The 22,743-nt window shown below is 36.4% G+C and overlaps 1 protein-coding gene across 3 annotated transcripts in view; it reads left to right on the top strand.

Annotated features, from left to right (window-relative positions):
• SRBD1 (S1 RNA binding domain 1) overlaps window positions 1–22,743 on the top strand; it is a 124,513-nt gene that overhangs the window by 12,201 nt on the left and 89,569 nt on the right. For all 3 annotated transcript variants that reach the window (XM_026791097.2, XM_005483087.4, XM_026791096.2), the window contains exons 10-16: window positions 2,397–2,493; window positions 3,691–3,826; window positions 8,858–8,961; window positions 13,834–13,941; window positions 19,940–20,097; window positions 21,253–21,343; window positions 22,371–22,478. In XM_026791097.2, the coding sequence (XP_026646898.2) occupies window positions 2,397–2,493; window positions 3,691–3,826; window positions 8,858–8,961; window positions 13,834–13,941; window positions 19,940–20,097; window positions 21,253–21,343; window positions 22,371–22,478 (802 nt within the window). The remainder of the gene's footprint in view (window positions 1–2,396; window positions 2,494–3,690; window positions 3,827–8,857; window positions 8,962–13,833; window positions 13,942–19,939; window positions 20,098–21,252; window positions 21,344–22,370; window positions 22,479–22,743) is intronic.

The following is a 22,743-nucleotide window of genomic DNA, read 5'->3' as shown; positions in this document are numbered from 1 at the left end:
TAGGGACTGGAGAAGATGTAATTTCTGTAATTTGCGCAAGAACTTGTAACAGCACGATTGTTATGTATAGATTGCAGAATTGTGTGTCTTTGTGAATGCAGTTATGGGTGGATCTGTAGGGGGCAATCTCTGACAATAAAATGTGAAGATGGCTGCAGCCCTCTCTGTTATGTTAAAATAGACATGTATTTCTATTCTTCCCTGCCCCAACATGTACTTTTTGAATTTCAGCAAAAGGATACTGATCCTCCTTAGTAAGGCTGGCTCTTACTTTTCCCACTTCAGTTTATTTAAGTATTACTTATAAAATTCTGCCAATTTTGCAATGAAAATCAGTTAGCAAATATTCTGGTTATTAAATTACTGCATTTCAGCATATGTCATTACTTCATACAACAGTATTGTATGAAGTAATATTGTAGCCATATATCTGACTATTGTGGTGCAGTCTAAAGAGCCAAAAAAAAAATCTCTGTGAAACTTCAGATAAATTATTTAGAGTATTTTCAAAAGGAGATGCTGTTTGTTGCACCAAAAACATTAGTTTTTGGAAACCAGTACACCTATTTTCAATTCTGTGCTAAAAATAATGCTGCTCAGGTTTATATAATGGTCTGCCTTTGAAAGACATAAGAAGTTAGCTACATCTATGAACTGGGTCACTTTTATCACTTTGGGAGCCAGTTTGACAGCTTATATACAACTTGAGATCAGAGTGGTTTTGTTGTTTTCTTTTTTTTTTTTTTAAGGAATGAGCCATTTGCAGTACAGAAAAGTTTTTATGAAATCTTAATATTTTATGGTTCTTTTAAATTCTCAGTGTTTTTTAACTTATCCTAAAAATAAACTGAAATAAAAACAGCAGTTCATGTTTCAAGGCCTGACATTGGAAAGTTCAAGAAGCAGGCTAACAAGAAAACTTTGTTCTTCTTTTCAGTTGTATGCATAGTCAAAGATGTCTCTAATTACACAAGCATGTGCTGGTGGACACAGTAAAGTGCCTCTGTGAGTGGTGCTTGTTGAATGGGAACTTTCTGATTATTTTTCAAATTCTGACTTGTTTGGGCCTGTGCTGTCTCATTCAGATAATCTACCCGAGTGCCTCAGTCTGTGTTCACCATGATGCATGTCTTCAGATTCCCTTAGCTTTTATTCTGACATCAGTTCTACTGTAAGGAATAGTAACTCATAGATGTAAGGATCCAAAATTTACAACTTCTGATAAGTTTAGGCATTTAATAATGTATTCCTATTCTCACTTTTTTTTTTTTCTTTCTGGCAGGTAAGTTTAGCATCCTTGTCTTAAAAAGGGGCAAGATAAATTTCTTTCTAGTGTGTAACTTTATATCCTAATCAGAAGCAGGGTTCTGGGTTCAATGAATAGGTAAAGCTGTGCAAGCTGTTAAAATAGTGTAAATAAAGCTGTCCATTAGGCAGCAGAGTGAACAGCAGCATGTGTTGCAGAGACAGAGACAGTTAATGCTGCATCTGCCTGCTTTAGGATTCTTGCTGTTTGGTCTGAGGCATTCATTACTGACTTTTGCTAGAAGCAGAGCTAGATATATCAAATTAAAATACAAGATGTCTGTTTTATTTCATTATCTCTGCTTCTGGTCTAATTCAATCCCTTTGCTAAGGAGAATTATGTCCTTCTTTTGGCCATTTGAAGGAAAGAATGGGTTCTGTGTGTTGGAAATGAACTAATGATTCTGTTATCTCTCCAGAGATATGAAGACATTTATAACTCCATCTTATGTCTTCAAAGACTTATGTCTTTGAAGACATTTTATAACTTCAGTGTTTGACAGGAGAGGTTGATGGTATCCTGACCTCAAAAGTATTGTTGTGCAAACTCCTGCTACAATGCAATGGAAATATAAAACTATTCCACAGAGAAAAGACAGGATTACCTGCAAAGGATTTAGGCAGTTTTCATACCGGTAGCAAAATATGTAGACTTCTGCTGCAGTTGCTCATTTTATTAAAAACTCAAAAATTATATTTAGTTTTTTCAAAAATTATATTTAAATATCCAATTTTACTATTGCTCTATTTACATCCCAAATGTCAAGATCTGTTTGCATCCAAGTAAAAAAAAAATTCTCTAATTTTAATATAATTTTGACTTAAAATAATGCATTGGTCACTTCAGGCTCATTAAAAATATAATTTCAGATGTTTTGGAAAGGAAGCTTTAGTTGATAAAAATTTTAATGAATTAGGATTCCTTGAAATCTTTGCGAGTCAGTCAGATACCTTTAATCAGTTTCCTTTCAGCTTGCATATATTTTCTTAATACTTGTGCAGTTGTGTAAAGTAATTTTATTAGTTTTTTTCTGTAATTATTAACTGTATATTATAGTGATTGCATATTCTATAATTGTTTTTCTTCTAAGGGCTTGCAAATATCCAGGAAGTAGAGGCTGGAGTGCAGCATATTTTAGCAGACATATTTGCTAAAGATAAAGATGCACTGGATTTCATCAGGAAATTGTAAGTTTCACTCTTACTTTCTAAACTTTTTTGCTTACATGGTAAAACCCAGTCTCCTAGTGGCAGATACAGGACTTTTTGTTAATGATGTGAAAACAGTGTTCCTGTGAGATGGATTTCGGGCTGTTCCTGTGTGTGTTCATCAGCCCTTCTGGCTGTCAGTGCAGTAGAGGTCTGCTGTGAGCATGCTGTGGTGCTGTAACTCCCAAAGAATGAAAAAGCCTGTGCTCTGCCCTGTGAATAGCAGGTCTCCCTTGCAGTTAGTGACCCATGAGGGAGTTTTCCCTCTTTGTTCTTTCTTCAAGCTGTAACTCTTCAGAAGTGAATCTGCTTAAGCTCTTGTTCCAATAGCTGACCTGACACCAGTCAGTGTAACTAGTGTGCAGTGATGGGTGATTTTGGCATTGGTAGCCAATAAGGCAAACAAATATGACTTGTTTTTAAAGCAGGACTTACTGATCTTTAATTGTGTTAGCTGAATTAAAGTTTTCTTAAATTACCTGATTTCAGTGTTGTCATGTCTGGGGAGTTGGTATGACAAGGCAATAGTCACTTGTTATTTCATTTTGTCTGCTGTGTGCAAGAGAGTTATCAGAGACCATGCACCACCTTAGGAATGTGCAGAGTTGCTTTGAAACAGCAGTGTGATAATTTCAGTGAGGGGGGGGTTTGTTTTGTAAGGGATGTGCTGTCACTACCTGACTGTCACTTTCATTGTTTTGACCACTGGAAATTCCTTAGTTGAATCTCAGGGCTCTACAGATGAATCCTGTTCATCTGAAGTGTGTTGTATGTATGATAATCACAAGGAGCATGGACTGCCATTTTTTTGCAACTTCCCAAAATTTGTTATGTGAAATTTAACCCATGACTGAAGTGCAGGTGGTGGCTTTTGAGTTTGCATTCCTTTGAGGAGGAGGGCTGTGAGCGGTTTTTCCTGCTTGACTGTCTTCTCTTGGTGTATTAAAGTCAGTACACATTGTCACCTCAGCATGAAGTTATGTCATCCACTTCTGCAGGTAATTACAGTTAGCAGCACTTGTAATTGAGTAGACTCCAAGCTTATTTTTTATTTGATCTATGCAGTAATGACTTGTTCCAAGTTTCATGCTAAAATATAAATATTTTTATAATATTATATAAAATAGAAATATTTTTATAAACATAGATATAAATATCTGATTTTCTTCTATTCAGATGCCAGCAAAGGTACATTTCCATCCAGTCGACATTGGCAAAAGTGTCATCCAAAAATGGAAATGAAAAAGATATCAATAAATTCCAACTGTACCATGAGTTTTCTTGTAATATAAAGAATATTCAACATCATCAGGTAAACCTTGAAATTTTCATGTTTTTTTCTTAGAATTTTAACTGTAGTAAATGTTGCTTTGGTTTTGAATTGTGTTGCTTAAAACTAATTCTAAAGATACTTTCTTTTTCTTTACAGTTATCAGAGGTATTAGAGGCTTTCAAATTCTTAAATTCTTGAAATGCAGAAATAAGCTCTTGATCTGTTTTAAGAAACAGAGCAAAGGACTGCTATTTAGTACCCCAAAAATGAGTTTGTTTTGCAAGGCATCATTTTTTTCTTTTGTGGACCATGTTCGGTTATCCTAAGCCCCAAGTTTAGATTTATATAACCAGATAAAGAAAGGAGGGCTGAAGCAAACAGGGAGAAGCTGATGGCTTGACAGCTAGGCTACCCCTGTTAGTGAAGTTCAAAGGCAGAATTGTGATGCACTCAGTGCAACTGTCAAGACCTCTGCACTAATTCACAACTAATCACCAAGTGAATTCTCTTGTTTTATTTACAGTCACCGAGCTTAAAAAAAAACAAAACAAACCCAACAAAAACCAATTGAAAAAACCAATTGATAATCCCAAACCCAAAACCAACCATATATCATAGAAGACAGACCACTTACATGCTTCTAACTACAAATGTCCTTTTCCTTTAGAAGACTCTGATATGCTCTCATTTTCTTCTGTGCTTTCTGTTTTAAACCAGAGTATTTTGAATTAATTAGGGATTAATTTATTATTTAAAAAATTCATAACCTGGATAGGCTAATTTTTAAGCTGTTTTTCTCCTTTCCAATATGAAAGGTGTTAGGTGAAAGACTAAATAGCTACTGTTGATTTCAATAGGCTGTTCTATTGTTTGAAGAAGTACCTGTGGTTTTTCTCTTTGTAATAACCATGAACATTTATTCTCCTTATATTGATAGTTATCTGGTGAAAAGTTGCTTCTAGAGGGTTGGGAAGAGTTGATAGAGCAATCTATTGGCTACTGTGGTGACATTGACAAAGATTGGTGGATTCATCATGTTATGATGTATGGATTCTTTTGTGTCCTTTTTTGTTGAAGGATTACTTGAGCTGGGAAAGAGTGTTTGGTTTTACCTGCTCTCACAGTGGTGAATACCGCGATGTTCACTCAGTACAAGTTGCATAAGTGTTTCCTGGGATGATCGTATCATTTAGTTCTTGTTCAAGGCATCCTTTTTTACGTAAGGAAAGCTGTTGCTTAGCTACAGTGAGGGCTAAAAACTGTGTTTCCCAAACCTGGTCAGCACTTTGGTTATGTGGCTGCCCTGTTTTTTATCCAGGGTGTGTCCTTAGTTTGTCTCTTTGATGTTACAATTAGCTCAATCTGCTTTGGTTTATTCTTTCCTGTGCCTGCTGCTAATCTCAATACCTCTTTCTTTTCCTGTTCTGGCTCTTCAGAAAAGAATAAGCACTGATTTTGCAGCTGGCACTCCTGTAATCACAGGATAGTTTTGCACACTTACATGCTACCTCTTATCTGTTTATTTCTGCTATCAGCTATTCTAATACATTGAATATTTCTGTATTGTGAACTGTAAAAGTGTGAGTTGCTTCTGCTTCAGTGAGATTTCAAGGCTCAAGGTGTGACAGGGCTCTCTGCACTGGTTGAGCAAAAAATGTATTTTAGGACAGTTTCTGAAGCAACATGTAAAATCTGCTGTATTGTAAATATACTGTAACTTTTCATGTCTGTTTTTAGTTCTTGGGTTTTCTTCTTTTCTCAGTTTCTATCTTTCTCCCTTTTGTATTTTGATAATGAAGTAAGGAGAAAGTTGGTTTTTTTCCCTCTTTATCTGGCATTTCTTCATTAAGCTTAAACCCTGGTATTGTACTCTTGAAAGTCTTTCTCATCTTCATTTTCTCATCTTTATTTTTTTCCCCTACTGATGCAAATTGCCATTTTTTAATGTTGTTATTTTCTTGGGTTATGACCATCCTTTTCAATACTTAAGTCTTTATTTTTTCCTTCACCTAAGACTGTGGAGAGATAGTTCCTTTGTGCATTTAAAAACTGGCAAAAATATTTTCTTTAAGAATAGAGTTCAAGATGTCTTCAAGAGAAGGCGTTCTCTGGTTTGGCTCAAGATTATTAAAAGAAGCTTATACCTGGAAAAGATATAGGAAAGCCTGAACCCCAGAGTGATTTATATAATTTACTAATCCCCAAGAACTTTATGTTAAATGGGTGTGTTTGAGGAACAGTTGTAAAACTTACTGCTTTGAAGACCTTCTCAGCTGCTTTCATGGCTGCATACAGACAAGTGTTCTGGATGCCTTTAGGCAGAGGCAGAAGTCAGCTTTAAATCTCCTCTTCATAGAGTTGCAAACACAAGATTCCATAAAATCCTGCACTTCAACTTGTCATCACCGGAGTATGGAAGTGCAAGTGATCCTACAGGCCTGGTACAAGCCTAACTCTGCTCTGGCTTAGATGTGAGTGTAGGGGATGCACAGTAGCCTGGCATGTCACCTGTAGGAAAACAGGCTGTGCCTTTGTGACCACAGCCCTGGCAGCTGTGAGTGTGCCGTGCAGCACGTGTTGCAGTGAGATTAGGGGCTGTGCAGCAAGCTGTGCTGCAGCTTGGTCCTGCTGAAGGTCTGGGCTCCTTCCTGTGCCACTGTCATTTTCTTTTCTGAGACGTGACATTTTGTCTTGTTTGAGACCTGAAGTAATCAAGACTGGTGTGGAGTCAGGTTGTTTGGAAAAGTTAAAATACTAAAACTGTAATGAGAAAAAAACTTTGTTTTAGTCAGCTTTAAAAGCTGACTCCAGATTTTGACATGGTCAGATACCCTGTGGATGTTTCCAGCTGGAACATTTTGCTAGTGGGAGGTTCAGTCACAGCTTCTTCCTTTGGCAGCAAGGAGAACCTGACTGGACTCCTAGGACATAGCTGAGAAGCAATACCAACACAGTTATAACTAAGAAAAAAAAAAATCTTTCAAGAGTTTGAGTTTTTGACTAATTGTAAACAGTTTAGTGTTTGTGTACGCCTTGGGGTTGTGTTCCTTTATTTGGAGATGACTGAAATAGTGGGAGGAAAAGAATTCATGAATTAAGTGTAACATTTGAGGCAAATGCTCTATTTTCAATCTCATACTTAAAAAGGAATTGGAATTTAAAGTCCTTGGCAAAGTATACAGAACTTATTCTGTGAGTTTAAGTCAATATGCAACATATAAGAGTTGTGCAAAATGAAGCATGTTGTGTTTTTAGGATAAACAGAATAATTTGATGAATCTTGTGACTGGATCATATTGTTGTTCTTGCTTTCTCTGAAAAATGTATGTTGTTTCTAACAACCCTTGCCCTGGATCTGTTCCAATCTCATATAAAAACAGTCTTTTTCCAGAAGTGAAGACTGCTTTGTGACTAGAATAGCCAGATTTTAACCTGTTAATTAAAAAAACAAACTAAACAAAAAGAGCTTTATTATATTCGAGGGCGAAATTAAATAATTCCATTCTTAACTGAGCATTTATTGGATGATTATTCTTTGAATGTATCACTTAGAACAGGATTGGCAGATTGTTTGAGAGTGAAAAATATAAATAATATTGGTGACTGCGTTAACAGCTGGTTTAAGTTCAAGTGACTGACACATTGTGCAGATGTAGTGCCAGGTAACAAAATGTGATGCAAATATTGACCCTGCTGACAGCATGCTGAATGATGACATTATAATTCTATCACTTATATTCTCTGTTGTGAGCATCACTTTGATTTCGTTTTAACTTGACATTTAGCTTTCTCTCTTTTTAAAAAGTAAAGTCAGAATAAACGTGAAAGCATTTGATTTGTTAAAATGTGTCTTTCTAATTTCTACGTGAAAACATTTGGTTTGGCAGTCGAGGTACCAGATGCTATAATATTTCACATGCAATCTTTATTATTAGCTTTGTTGTTCAATGATATGTCAGGCCTGGTATGTCACAGGAGCAGTAAGGCTGAGGAATATAAATTGGTCCTATGTCCTGGAGTCATTTTAAACCATTGTATTTAACATATGTGACATGTCTGAGTTAGCTAGTGATTGAATTAAAGTTCATGATTGACACAGAATGCTCTGTTGTGACAGTGCTCAGGGCCTGCTACATATAGCAACATGTGTAGTCATACAGGAATGTCAGCTTCCAGCGGGTTTCTTTTTTTTTGGTATTTTTCTACTTTAAAATACTTGAGAAGGAAAAAAGGAAATCTAAAGATGTGCATTTTATTTGCTTCTGAATATTATTCTAAAATCTGCTGGTCAGTGAGATTTTGTAGTATTAAGGTGAATATTCAGTGTCTCCATAGTGAGATTAGACTCAGAGTTACCCACCAGAATCCTCCAGGATCTGCCACTTGTGGTTCTGGTTTTAAATGTAGAGTCATAGTCTTGAATTAACTCTGTGTAGAGCTATACAACCAAACTTAGCTTTAGATCCTGACTGTGGAGTTAAGTACTCAGAAGTACATGCATATGGTTTGAGGCAGGAGTGTCAATGTAAAGAGAGTGAGTGTTTACATCCTTGTCTGCTATTTGTGAATTAGGCATGAATAACTAAATTCATCCTCTTTCAAATTAAGCTGAGCACCTTTGTGTCACAAGTTGTGATTCATAACTTATTTAAAATTTGGATTAATAATGGGCAGAAAAATGCAATCTGAAGTATAGAAATAACTTCTGAGGTCTAGTTCTGATTGAAATCACTCTTTGATTAATTTCTTGAGTTTTAATTTGGGTTATAAAATAAGATTATTCCACCACCAAAATTCATGCTGTCTTGCATTATAAGTGTGCTTAATCTTAAACTGGATCCTAAGATTGCAGACTCCAGGAAAAATGTGTTTGTTATGCCATGGCATGATTTAATTTGTGTTTAAATTGTGGATGTTATCTGTACATTCTTGTTCGTTATGAACTGATTTACTGTACCACCATCCTGATTTGCTACAGAATGTCAAGCAAGTGCGTACACAAATGTTGATAAGTTTATCTTTTGGATATTTTGTGTGTCATCTGTCTCTGCCATTTATGTTTGCACTCAGATTCTGGCCATTAACCGAGGGGAAAATCTGAAGATCCTGACAGTGAAGGTCAACATTCCTGACGGGGTGAAGAATGAATTCTGTTGGTGGTGTGTCAATGAAAGGTCTGCATGGATACATATTCTTACAGAAATCTCTTTTTTCTATAGACAGCTGCATACTCAAGTGTATCTCATATGTCTTGTTACATTAAGGGAACAAATTAAAGAAATATTTATTACATTAGATGAAATTAGCAAGTGGATAATTCTTACTCTGTATTTCCAACTGCTGTAGCATTATGCTGAAAAGATCATGCCTTGGGCTATATTTGCAAGTTCTGGCACCATTCTTCAAGCAGTTGAATTTGAATTTTTTTTAAACATATGCAAAAGCTGATGAAATGTGAATATATTTTTAAATTGTAATATGCATCACATCCAGTAGCCTTTACTGAAAGGACTTTGTAGAATCCAATAAAGTATACTCCAAACTTCAAAAAATACCTTCTTATGCCCAATTGCAATGATTAAACAGGGCTATGTAAGAATCTTAGGTCTGTGAAGTACATAACTTCAAGTTTCAGAAATGTAAGGAATTACATGTTTAAAAAGAACTTAATGGATTTAACAGACTAACATAAATGTAACTGCTTTCAGTGCATATCTCTCACATATTGTGTGAACCATCTCTTGCATTTTGATCTCTTTTTAAGTTAGAAAACTGGACTGTAAAATCCAGGTTCTTTTCTTTCTTGCTGATTTGTTCATACAAGTTGTCTGGGATTTTTAACCCTATAGTGAGATGCTTAGTATTGCATAATTTTCAAGGTCTTTTGCAGAAGTTTAGGTTAACGATATGTGTTTTGTGCAATATCTGTCAGTTTTTTTCTTGGAAACTGTACCTTGATGTTCTCTGCTGGAGAATATTATGATCCAAACAGTGCATCTTCCTTGCATGTATAAAAAATTACTTTCTTTTTTTCACTAGTTTAAAATATTGGGCATTTTTCTGGTCCTGTCTTAGAAACTCCTTCCTTTGCATCCTAGGAATGGATAACCAAAAAGAGGGAAGAAAAATAGGAAGAATTGCACGTTTTAATGTATGAAACTGAATACAGTGGTACTGCTTTAGCATGTATTTTGTTTTCACAACAAGTCCAAGAAATGGATGTGGTAAAAATGTTCCTTTTCACTGTAGAAATTTAATAGGGCTGTTTCTCTCTGAAAGGGAAGAATAGGGCTCTGAAAGTAATAAAGTATTTTTCGGCCAGATACTGTTGCTCTTAGATCATATTGTTCTAAGTAACCTTCTTTGTTTCCAGGAAAGTATCAGGAGTCACAAACACACCTGTTTCTTTCTACTTTTAGTACCTGTAACAGAATTTCTGTCCTCCCTTCCAGCTGTATATTCTGTAAGCAGAACATAGCTGTCAGTTTTGCTTTTACTGCATCTATGATAGAATTTGGAAGCACTGTGGACCACAGATAATGGAACAGCTTGTCACTGCTACACAAATAAAAGTGGGATGTAAATTGAGATATTTTTGGTTGGTTACCCTTTTGTGAGTCATGCTGGGATAAGAAGAATATTGACCTTGGGAGTGAATACTTATTAATATTTAGCACTTATAAGGCTATATCTGCTTATGGCTTTTTGCTATTTAAGGACACTTTCCCACCATTATAAAACTTCTGAAGGAATGGTTTTAATCTTTGTGCATTAACATCAAGGACAGATTCTGATCTTCCTCCTGAGATTGACAACTGTGTTATCAAACTAACAAATAGTAAATGTGTAATCTGCCCTGCAAGCTTTGAAATGGTTGTCCAGGGGTGGAATTTGCATTATTTTCATTGCATTGATTTGCTGGTAAGACCAGAAGGTTAAGAACTTATTTTTGAGTCAATGGTTTCAAAACTTTGCAAAGATATTAATCAATTTGCTAGAAATCACACACACAATCAGTTGCAGAACCAGAAATGCCAGCTTGCTACAGAATTTGGCCAGTATTTTAGCCAGAAGACAGCATCACCTACTGCCCAGTGGATTAGTAGCAAATGTTCTGAACTGTTTGTATTCTTCTGAGACAAATTTTTTAGCATTAGGTACTCCTGCAGTAGAAAGTGAGTTTGGAAGACTAGAGTTCCTTATTGCGTTGAGCTCTGTGTAGATGCTGTCTAAGAATATTGTTCCTTTTTTTGCAAGTTCAGAGTGTTTATTAGCCTATATAAGCATCTGTTTCCTTGCAATTTGGGTTTGTGTAGAAAATTCAGGAATATCCTTATGCCTGGCTCTGTGGATTGTATTTTTCTCCAAAAAATGGCATCTGTGTGGTTTGACAGTGAACCTACTTCCATTAACACTGGAATTCTAGTGGTCCCAAAGACTTTTTTTGTGAAATTGAACAGAGAAAAGTGATCAGTGAGAGAGCCAGAGAGGGGCTGATTAGCTGGCTTTGAGTGTAGAAACAACATGGAGTTGTTCCCAAGTGAGATGGGGTGAGAGTTTGTTCCCAAGTGGAATTGCCGCCTTGGAAATGAAATTTGATGTTTGATGATGTTTTTTAAGTTTCCAGTCAAATATCTCAGATCCTGTGTAAAGTCCATGGTACAGGCCTTAAAGACTTGCTTTGTCTGTGGTTACCAACTTGGTACATGTTTTATTTAAAGTCTTAGAGGAGCACAAAGCTCTGCTGTTTGTCCTTCAGGTCTAAAAGCCTTGCTGGGCTCTTCCTGGAACAGTTATTAATCAGTACTGGTGATTTTTAACGTGGGCTCTGTTCATTCTGTTTATGTGTAGTTCCACCCTCTGGTGTCTCAGTAGTCTAAGCCATTTATGTCTGTTGTGGTCCCTATGTTTGTTGTGAGCACTAGGACATGGAGAGCTGATGATCAGAGTAAGACGATACTGTTTGTATGGAGCTTTTTTAAAATTTGGCTTCAAAAGCTAGATCTTGATTAAATAATCAAGAAAAAATCTGTTCTTAGAGGGAGGCTTAGCTAGGCTGTGATGATCTTTAAAAATATACGCACGTGATTTTGCTTTGTGTTTTTGCAGCAAAGTGATTTTTTCTTTTCTTTCAAGAAGTATTGAAATCTTTAAACTCAGTATTTGCTATGATTGAACTTGCTGTTTGAATGTTCTCTCATTTGCAACAACTTCTAGCAGAATGTTGCCTAAATTTTTATTTATGTATAGGCAGGTAATAAAAATATCTATTGTGATAACCCATTTACAGAGTTTAACTGGCTTTAATGGATGGAGGAGAGGGCTAAACAGCTGCCAGGTTTCCAAATTGATTCTAATTTGTGCTGAGGATGTTAGTCATACTTGCACCTGCAAAACCTTCATGTTTATAGAATGTGATGGTAATAAGAGGATTTAAAGCCTTTCTCAGTTTTATGAAGGTGTGGAAAGATCTCTAGTTACAAATATGTATGATAGAGCTATTTGCAAAAACTGTTGGCAAAGTGGTGAGGTCATGTGGCTAAGCACTGAATTACAGCCCTGAATGTTGTAAAACTGAATGGTGAGCTTAATTCTGTTCCTGTGGCTCTCTGCTCAATGCAGGGTTGACTCTGTCACACATTTCTCAGCTATTATATGCACAGACACTTAGAAAAGCTGTTTCAGGAAGTTGCAGATCCCCTTAGACAACTGAAAAGCTGTCTGGGTAGGAGCAGTTTTGAATTCTCAGTATTTGAGTGGCTACAAGCAAACAAGATCAAAAGTAAAATTCAGTTCTGTTTTTACTGCAGCTGGACACGTTATGACCATAATTCTTGCATGTTTCATTTAAGCCATCCAAACAATAAATTTAGAGAACCTGCACGGGTTTTTAAAAATATGTATGGGTATCTCCCATCACAGTTTGGGACCCAGGCACATTGAATAATACAATAAGTGAAGAAAACTGAGTGTTATCAGTATTTTTAAAACTAATAAAAAACAGGTGGACTTTTAATAGAAAATGTCAGTAGTATGTTTCTGTTTGAGTATAATATATCTGGTTGCTTCTCCTTCCCCTCAATCTCTTCTCACAGGGTGGATCGTCTCAATGAGTCAGTTCTGCTTGTTCAAGGACTCACAAACCCACCCTAACCCACATCTCCCCACACCCTCCTTCATGGAACTTTGCTCTCAACAAAAAGATCAATGGATTAAATATCTAGGAAGCTTTGAGAGTGAGGTGTATTTTACAGCAAAATTTGAAGTACTTGTTGTTACAGTTATATAGTTACCATGCAGTCTACCTAGAAAAGAGTTCAAGGCTTCAAAGAGTTTGGCTTAGAAGAAGCTGGAAAACAGGCTTATTTTTGTTTGGCATTGTTGATTCAATTTTCCCTTTTCCTATATTATTATTTACACTTCAAATGTATTTGTAGCAGGTAAAAGAGAAAAACATTTTTAAAGTTTTTTGGTTTCTGTGGTTTAAGAACTGCTGCAAAATTAGTAGGAATTCATTTAGAAGTTGAATAGAGATACTCAGTGCATTCCAAGTGAAATTTGAATTGGGTTTCATTTATTGGCATTAGTTTAGCTCCTTAATCTCTATCTGTCCATAGTTGCCTTTTTTTAAGTCATTCTGCAGTGACAATCACAGAGGATGTTTAGGAATTTTTTTTCTGATGTAATGAGGAATAGCAAATAATGCAACCCTAAAGGTAATATGGAACCAAGTTTTGTTCAGTTACAATGAGCTTTGACTTCTCAAAGTGGAGAATGCTTTTTTTTTTGTTTTCTTTAAAACATAAACCATTATTGTGTTCTAAAACCTAAGAAAAGATAAGCCTGTCCCTTGTATGGTATTAGAACTATGAGCAACTTCTCATTCCTTTCATATTTGACTCATGATTTAGTTGCCTAATTATTGTAGTAATTCTGCAGTTTATAGGATTTAACAATGTAGAAGCCTTTCTGGAAAGTTCTTTTTTTATCTAGTTGTTTGCATGTGTTCTTAAAATATTTTTTATTTTTCTTCCAATCTTTTGCAGATGGAAACCAAAGCAATTTTTAAAACCAGACTTTATGAGGCTACTACGGAGTTCTGTAGAGGATGCATATAAACGCCTTATATATCCTCTTCTCTGTAGGGAATTCAGGTAAGCCTGGAATAAATCTGTATTCTCATATCACTGACATTTTTTTTTAGCAATTCCCTCCCCTGTGTTTTGTTAGACAATTATTTCTCTATTTGAAAATATCAGCATGTTTCTAATCCTCTGTGCTTACAGAAGAAATGAACTATGATTTCTGACTATCAGAAATTAAATCTATAAAACCTGTTTATGCTACAGTAGAGAAATGATCTTTCTGTGAAGACATTTTACATGTAGTAATGTAGTAACATTAAATGTAAAATGTAGCAACATTTTACATATTTACATGCTTAGATACTTGTACATTTATTTAATTAAGTACAATTTAGAACTATATTATCATGATAATTTTATCTTTATTCTTGTAATAGCATAAACCATGATGTCGCTGAATGTTTCAAACATCTTTTCATGTCACAGCAATATTACTGTCAGTGACTTCTGTTTGGACTCACTCTTTTACCTGTCTAATGGAATTCAGCAAAGTATTGTTAAGGTTGGAAGTACTCCTCATGTTTGCCAGCTGCATTTTGTGGCCAATGAATTAGTTATAGTCTGATAGTATTTTGTGAGTGTTGTCATGTCTCTAGAGAAGTCAGTAAACTTTTTACTGGTGATACTGTAATGATGTCATTGGATATCATGTCCCTTGTTAAGATCTGTAATATTATTCCACATTTAAAGGAAATTGAAAACTTTGTATCAAATTAGCATGAATTAATTAGGGTGTATTATGGTGTAGTTAAGAGTTTACCATATAGTGGAAATTACTGAATATGTCCATTAAGAGTGTTATCTTCTAATGGCTAACAGTACTTATGGTGTGATTCTTCAGTACCAGAGAAGCTCCTCAAAACATGGCATGCTTCATTCTGGCGAGGCGATCTGATACGTGACCTAAATGTTAATGCTTTTTTTGAGCTATTCAAAATGAAACTTATCCAAGAGGCCCTGTTTCTTGGACCAGAGATCCTGAAATGACTTGTATCAAAATGACATGCTCTCTAGTACCTAAAATCAGCAACCACATTATGAAATGTATTTTCTGTACTTTCCTGGGTGTGCTTTTGTGTTTGAATTGGAGCTGTTTTCTTAACATGTTTTCATGAACATCATTGCAAGAATGATGTGTGTTCTACCTCCCTGAAAAGAACCATCAGCTCAAGGTTTTAACAGCATGTCTTTTCAGTAGTTTTTGAGCATCTTCACTACAGTATGTTGTGTTAACTTATTGCTTTGCAAGCAAGATTGCTTCTTCTCTTTTGATTAGTGAGCCTGGTCTTTTGTTACTTAGAATTTCACCGATTCTAAAAATACTGAGTTCACTTACTATTTTGTGACCACAATACATGTAGCTACTCTAGGGGAGGCACTGTGTCTGTTGTGGTCAAAATGGTGAACATCTCATGGTGGAGAGTTCAATTGTTGGTTTCTGTCACTACAGTCTCTTCATCTGTACAATCAAACTCTTTCAAAATAAAGAAAACTAGCTACTTTTTAGTGGGGTTAGATTTTAAGAAATATAGGGGTGCTTCAAGGCTCTTTTCTTGTATTTTTATTCAGTGGTTTGTAGCACTGTGGCCTGTCTTGTGTGTAACACTTTGAGGACTACTGGAGCAGTAGGTTGCTGAAGGTTTTCTGTTCTATTGATCAAAAGGGGAAAAAAAGCTTCCTTCCCTTCCCTACTACTTATTAGATGTAGTTCACAAGCAATCAATGAGAAGCATACAAAGTTTGCTGCTGGTTCCTGAGGGTATGTCTGCTTAGGTTTTACTCCTTATGATGATGTTGCATGATTGGTGGAGTTTGGATAGGAAAATCTGAAACCTCTCCTGCAGAGAGGAACTCAAAGCACCTGACAGTATTCTGGTCCCTGACCACTTAACCCTTATCCTCCTCCTATTTTCTTTCCGGACACACCACGAGCTGTTTTTTCCAACTCTTGCAAAGGGCTGCTAAAGTATTCAGTACCTCCTTTTAGCATTATTTCCAACCCACCTCCTGCTGTTCTTTTTTCTTTTTATTATCATTTAATGTTGGAACAGAAAGTTTCCAAGAATGTCTCGAAATTGCTGGTGCTTCTAGTGATCAGAAGAAGAACGAAACTTGCCAGCAAGACGATTACCTTATTTATTGTTTAATTTCCTTTCTTCCATTCTGTCAGATGTCATTTCTTGTATCTGGTATAGTAATGTCCACTGTTTCTTTTGGCTCTTTCAAATACATTTTATCTTGTTGCAGTACTGCATGGAATAATTCCATCAGGGTTTCATGCAGGTAATGTGGCATGGGCATGTTTCTTAATGGATAATCCTTTCATAATTTTCCATGCTTTCTTGCAGAAGTGCTTTTTCTCCACTGTCTTCAGGGACACAAACATTTCTCTGTATATCTTGTTTCACACCTGAAGCTAGTTTGCAGATCTTTTTCCACAGAAATGTAATTGGGAGTGTGGAATTTTAAATCTCAGTTTAAAAACTGAATCTTATAACATTGGAAATGGAAATTATTAGATGATTATTAGGTTATTTGCTTTTATTACTATACACCTGTTAGTGATATACAGTCTGAGTGCTTCCTAGACTTCAAGGGAGGGGCTTAGACTCAAGGGAGTCCTGACTTAATTGATTTTTTTTTTTCATAAAGTAGGAACTGAAGGGTTTTGAGGTTTGTTTGGGTTTTTTTTTCCCAAAATAGCCATTTTACTCGTGTTTAGAGAGGATCTGCCATATTAATGAGAACTGTTGTAAAATGAAAAAGCATGAAGCTGGACATCTTGCCATTTGGATGAAGCCAATAACACACTGAAAAAGAGAAAGGTATTATATTGTTTGGGTAGCTTGATGGGGTTTTTTTCCAAAGGATCAAATGATTATACCAGGCTTGAAATTAAGGGCCACTGCTTCAGACAGCAGATCATGTAATTGATACAAGTGTTGAGTAAGAGACAGAGAAAAAAGAGATGTCTATATTTGAAATTTAAATACACAGGGTATTACATAATAGACAGGACATTCTCCCTACACACCTGGCAATTTCAGTAACGTTTCCTGTTGCTGTAAAAGTTGCTGTATATCCATGCCAATTTTAAACATGATTTCCATAAGGCTGACATAACTAATAGCATGTGTTTAGGGGCAATTTTAATTCCTACACAAGTCTTCCTTGGACTGACAGCAATTTGCAGTGTGGGACGACTTGGCCTTGTGGCACCTGTATCCTTGGGATAAGTGGAAGGATGGAATGGCCTGTTTTTGTACAAAACCTTTCGTTCAAGGGCATTCCATTCCCTTGTCTACAAGCCACTTTTGACCTTCATTTGCATGCGTGGGTGACTGGTTGATTCTCTATGTGTGTATTTAGAAGATCCATACTTCTGTGAGGCTGAGGTATTTGCTTTTGTTTTCTCTGGTCTCTCATAAGTGGCATGTAATTGTTCTATCTCTGGACTCACCCTAGAAGCAGCTTGTTCTGTAGTTTAGATTTTATGGTTTTTTTTCTTTTTTTTTTTTTAATTAGAGAAGGGGAGAATGGGAGAAGGATGCTGTAAGACTGAATGATCAAGAAATGGAATGGCAACTGAAATGCAGTGGAAAATGAGTGCAAAATTATACTTTCAAGGGGAAGTAGTTATTTTTTCATAAGTAAAGCTATTAGCTCTGAGCTCTCCTGCCACGGGAGAGGGCCTTTGGCACCATGGAAGGTAGCTCCACATGAATATTAAGTGCTCAGAAGATGAGATTATTTATGTAAGGAATAAAGACAAAGAATCATTGACTTATTTGGCCTGTATTTGGAATATTGTTGTCCATTTTGGTCCACTCACATGGGGAGGGGGGTAGGAAGTAGGAAAACAATTCACTGGAACTTGAAAAGGCCCAGCAAAGAGGAACGAGGAATGAAATGATTTCTCTGGAAACAAAAAAAATGGCTCCACTATGACTTCAACTTGGAACAGGGAGGACTTAGAGATAAATGATGTGTGAAGAGTGGAACAAGGTTTCTAGGGAAAAATTTTTACTCCCCTCCAGTATAAGGTTTAGGGGGCCATAACAAAAACAATCTGTTTCCAACCAAAAGATGACAGCTATTTACAGTTTGTTGTGGACCTGCAAAACTCACTGCCGACAGGCTGTGTGGATGAAAGAAGTTTATCTGTCTTCAGGAAGAGGTTGGATAGTTGAGCAAGAGCTCTGTTATGAGCTAGTAAAGAGACAAGTCATGTCAAGCCCAGGAAATACTCTGGAAGCAGCTGTAGGGCAAGATTATTGGACAGATGCTGGAGCTGTCAGCTGTTTAGGCAACTACTTGGAGACAGAATCCTGGAATAGAGGGACAATTTAGCTGAACTGGTGCAACCATTCACACATTTGGTGGTGATATGGTGTCTGCTCTTTGCTGAGGGCACATTTGAACTGCTAAGGAGCCTTGTACTGCATGTATGCCCTTCAGCATCTCTCTGAATTGTGCCTGTGATAATCTCACCTACCTGATACAGAAACAAAGAGCACATGGAAAAAGGGAGCCTTTTGCTGTTGCATGCTTCCCTAGGAAATGCTCCCCAGGAAATGTGCCAAGTGTGAAAGAGGACCTAGACCTCTCTGTGGTCTACTTTACAAATCAGAGATGATGAGGATTTATTAGTTCTTTCTGTACCACTGTGGGATGAGACAGGGCTGAGCTGGTTGACTGGTTGGATCCTGGGCAAAGTCAAGTCAAGCTTTGGAGTTCTTCCACAACCAAAACCTCCTCAGAACAGCTTCATATTCCATCATGTCAAATAGCCCTTATGAGGGTTCTCTTTGAACTATGTGTAGTTGACACTATTGTGCCATGCATTGATTGACCTTAAACAACTTGAGCAATTTTCCCTGTCCCATTCTGATAGGCTTAGTTAACTGTAATGCATTTTTTTTTTCCATTCTGTCGAAATAAACCAAGATAGCAGGTTTTTTTTCAGTGATAGGTAAAAAGAAAGGCAGAATAAGGGCACTGGCTACCTTTTAAATGAAGGCTTTACTGGATTGCTTTTGACTCCCCAATTATTGGAGTTACTGACAATGTAATGCATAGGCAAGTGATAATGAGTACCTGCAGAAGAAAAAGAAATCAGAGAGGTGATGAATATTTTTGTACACATTACTCTCTCCGCTTTATTTTTTTTAAGTGCCATACCATGATGAAAATATTTGTCCTTGTCAGTCATTGTCTTGCTGGCCACATCTAATGAGTAAGACATTGTGAATCTTTTACATCTTCACTCAAGACCAATTTGTTTCTTGTGACACTCTGCAGTAAGTTTGTGCTTCAAGTCATCTAAGTCAATCCTTACTGCACTACCTCACTTCTTCCTGTTGAAGAACATGACTTGGAAAAGAAAGGGAACACTGTGGCCCCAGCAGCTTTGCAGTTTGTTCTGAGGAATCAGAATACCCTCCTAGAAGAAGCTCAAGTCTTCACACTTCTATGATGTCTGTTGGCAATCCAAAGAGAAATTAAATGCCTCAGGAGTCATGGTGTGTTAGCAGCTAGTGGGAGGGACCCTTCCAGTTTCCTCTCTGGTTCCAGTTTCTCTCACCATCCATTTTTTGCTGGATTGTGATTTTTCTCTAGAACTGTGAAATTGTGATGAATTTGATCAGTGCCTCCTTCATAATCCTCTTTTCTTTACAATTAGTATAATCTTTGAAAGGAAGCTGTTCTTTGCTCAAAATTAGGAGTTGATGTTTGAATGGTAGTTGGTGGGTGTATGTTCTTATAAGTGTTTCTCTTGTACTTTTAATATTGACTGGTTTTCTTAGAACAAGAATGAGATGACATATAGCTGATCTTTTGAAAAAGGTGTCAACAACTTGATTTGAATTGTAACATTTAATTGAAGATGATGGAAACATGATTGGAAAAGGCCTTACAACTTTGGAACAACTAATACGTGTGTTTGAAAGTTACTTGAAAGAACAATATTTGAGGGGTTTTTTTCTTTTATTTCTATCCTTCTAAGATCCAAGTTGACATCTGATGCAGAGAAAGAGTCTGTGATGATGTTTGGGAGAAATCTCCGTCAGCTGCTTCTGACCAGCCCTGTGAGGGGCCGTGCTTTGATGGGAGTAGATCCTGGCTACAAACATGGCTGCAAGCTGGCAATTATTTCACCAACCAGTAAGTTTCAATTCCAAACATTTTTGGAAGGACTGATAAAAATGCATTCATTTAGAGTAAAGATAGTTTCAAAACCTACTTTTTTTATCAAAAATTTTTTTTTTTTGAAAAACTTTCAGTGCTTTCCACACATCCTGTTGTATAAATTTCTTTCTTCAGCTAGCTTAAGTTTCTGGCACCTGGATTCCAGTGACTTCTTTAACATTATTACTACTCTCTTAAATAGAATTTAAGATGCTTTCTGCCTTCCTGAATACAGGTTGAAATGATTGTGTCCCTCAGTAGTTGGCAAAGAGAACACCTGGCATTTTTATTGTTTGACAAAGAATTTGTATTTAAATACTTTCTGTAATATTGCTTTTTTCATGGCTAGTGTCTTGGACATCTGGACACTTTTTCAACCCTTTTTGTGTAGCAGTGTGTGTTTAATGTAAGAGGTCAGAAACATTGTTTTTGCAAAACTTAGTTCTCATATGGAGCAGAGCCTTTCCACTTCATCCTAGTCTATTGAGGGGCTGCACACCTCTTTAGGCTTATGCAAAAACTATTTGTTTTCCTGTTATTTTGTTGTTACTTTTTGCTTGAGACTATATTCACCCCAGAAGAAGGTAAAGAAAGGTGTGTTCTTTAGAAGCCAATAAAGGTGCAGTAAATGACTGAGCTTTCATTGCACCATTAGCTATCAGTAGTGGTTAATGCAGTTCTTTCCAAATGTGATAGATGGGATGATGACAAAAGCTAGCGTTGGAATTCTAGAACTTACGTACTGCAAGTCCTTAGACTTTCTAGTTTTCATCACTCTTTACTGGATCTCCAAGTTGTACTACACTAGAACAATAAATATTTTATAGTAAATTGCTCTCTTTCTCTGTGATATAATGCATTATATTTGCTGATAGTTTTAGGTGTTCATTACTTGATATGTGAATATGCCTGCAGGGAACTACAAAATGTATTAACTTGTTTTTCTTTTGCCAAAGCATTCTTGTCTTATGCCAACCATACATTTCTTCTAAATGGATATAGAGATCAAAGAGAAAGATGGCTGATTAAGAATCTTCTTTTGTCAACCATCAAATCAAGTTCAGTAGTTCTGCAGAATGTGGCCTTTGGACCTTTGTGGATTTAATCAAATGACTTTGCCTTTCATTCTAGGTCAGATACTCCATACTGATGTAGTTTACTTGCATTCTGGTCAAGGATTTTGTGAAGCTGAGAAGATCAAGAGGCTTCTGCTACAGTACAAGTATGCTAAAGAAACTTTCATTTATTGCTCTTTTCTTACCAAACAAAATTAAAATCTTCACTGTAGAAATACTTGATTTTACTTGTAATAAGAATTCTGCTGATTTAACTGGAGGTTTATTTTCTTTAGTCTAGTTCAGAGCTTGCTTTTTCTTTTGTGTTCGTGCGTTTGCAGTACATATATGTTAGAAGCATGTCAAATCAAGGCTGCGTGCTATGAATGTTTCCCCATAAAACTGTTAATCCATGTGTTTTTGGGAATAGAAATTAGTATTCACCTAAGAAATAACTTTAGCCTTCCTCTTCCTAGCCCCTGCAACCCCCAAATCACTCATCAGTCTTTCTCTGTTCCAAAAGCCACATTAGGTTTTAGTAGAGTTTTGTCAAGCAAAGGAAATCCTGCAAAGGTAGTTCTCCAGATGGAATTACAAACAGGGACAGCATGATTAAAAGTTTGTGTCCAACTATGTCTGTGGACAGACATCTGGTCTACTGAGTCAGCTGCTGAATTACCACAGCATACAGTCCAGTTTGTCTATAAGCATTAGATTGGCTTTAAACAAGGTGATTTGGTGGCTGGCTGTGGTGCGGGCACTCAGAGGGAATGACCTTGCAAGCTGTTGGAAACTATGACATTCCCATTAACAAATTAAGATGCTGATTGCTTTGGCTTCTGCTCTTTTTCATGACTCATACCAGATGAGGGAAAAACGAGGTGAAAGTGTTTGAGGACTATAAATAACATTCCATTTATTAATATGAAGTATCATTTTTGGATTTTCTGCTTATATTACTACTGTACAATCCAATTATAAATAAGTGAAAATTTTTTACTCATCTCATGAACTGTCACATTGAAAACCTGTTAAACACAACATGATGCTTCTAGGAATGTTTTCTCATTACATCTGAGCCTTGTGTTATCTAAAATTAGGTGGATTGATCACAGTGGAGGATTGAATACTATGTATGAAAAGGTATAAAAGAATATTTGAGAGTAATTGTTTGGTTTTTTAACCCACACAAAGCTGCAGCACTGTTGTGATTGGCAATGGCACGGCCTGCAGAGAAACAGAAGCTTACTTTGCTGACTTAATTATGAAGAAATATTTTGCACCACTGGATGTTGTTTACTGGTAAGATCCCTTTGCTGGGATATTATTCATTTGTTCAGCATATCTTAACCTAACAGGTAATTTTAGATGTAATTTTTGAAGTATTTCTTTTTGCTGCCTTGTCTGTATTTGAGTCAAGCCTGACCCAAGGTTCTAGCCAAAGAAAACTAGCTGTAGCTCTTTGAAGCATGACAATAGTGATCCTGAGTCAGTAAGAGAGACTCACTGAAGCATTTTACTTTTTCTTCCTGAGGTTCACTCTCTTGCTATTATCATTGTAACAAAG

The sequence above is a fragment of the Zonotrichia albicollis genome, chromosome 3 (genome assembly GCF_047830755.1).
Source record: "Zonotrichia albicollis isolate bZonAlb1 chromosome 3, bZonAlb1.hap1, whole genome shotgun sequence".
Lineage (NCBI taxonomy): Eukaryota > Metazoa > Chordata > Aves > Passeriformes > Passerellidae > Zonotrichia > Zonotrichia albicollis.
The sequence above is the reverse complement of the archived record's forward strand: the minus strand, read 5'-3'. Positions and strand labels throughout refer to the sequence as shown.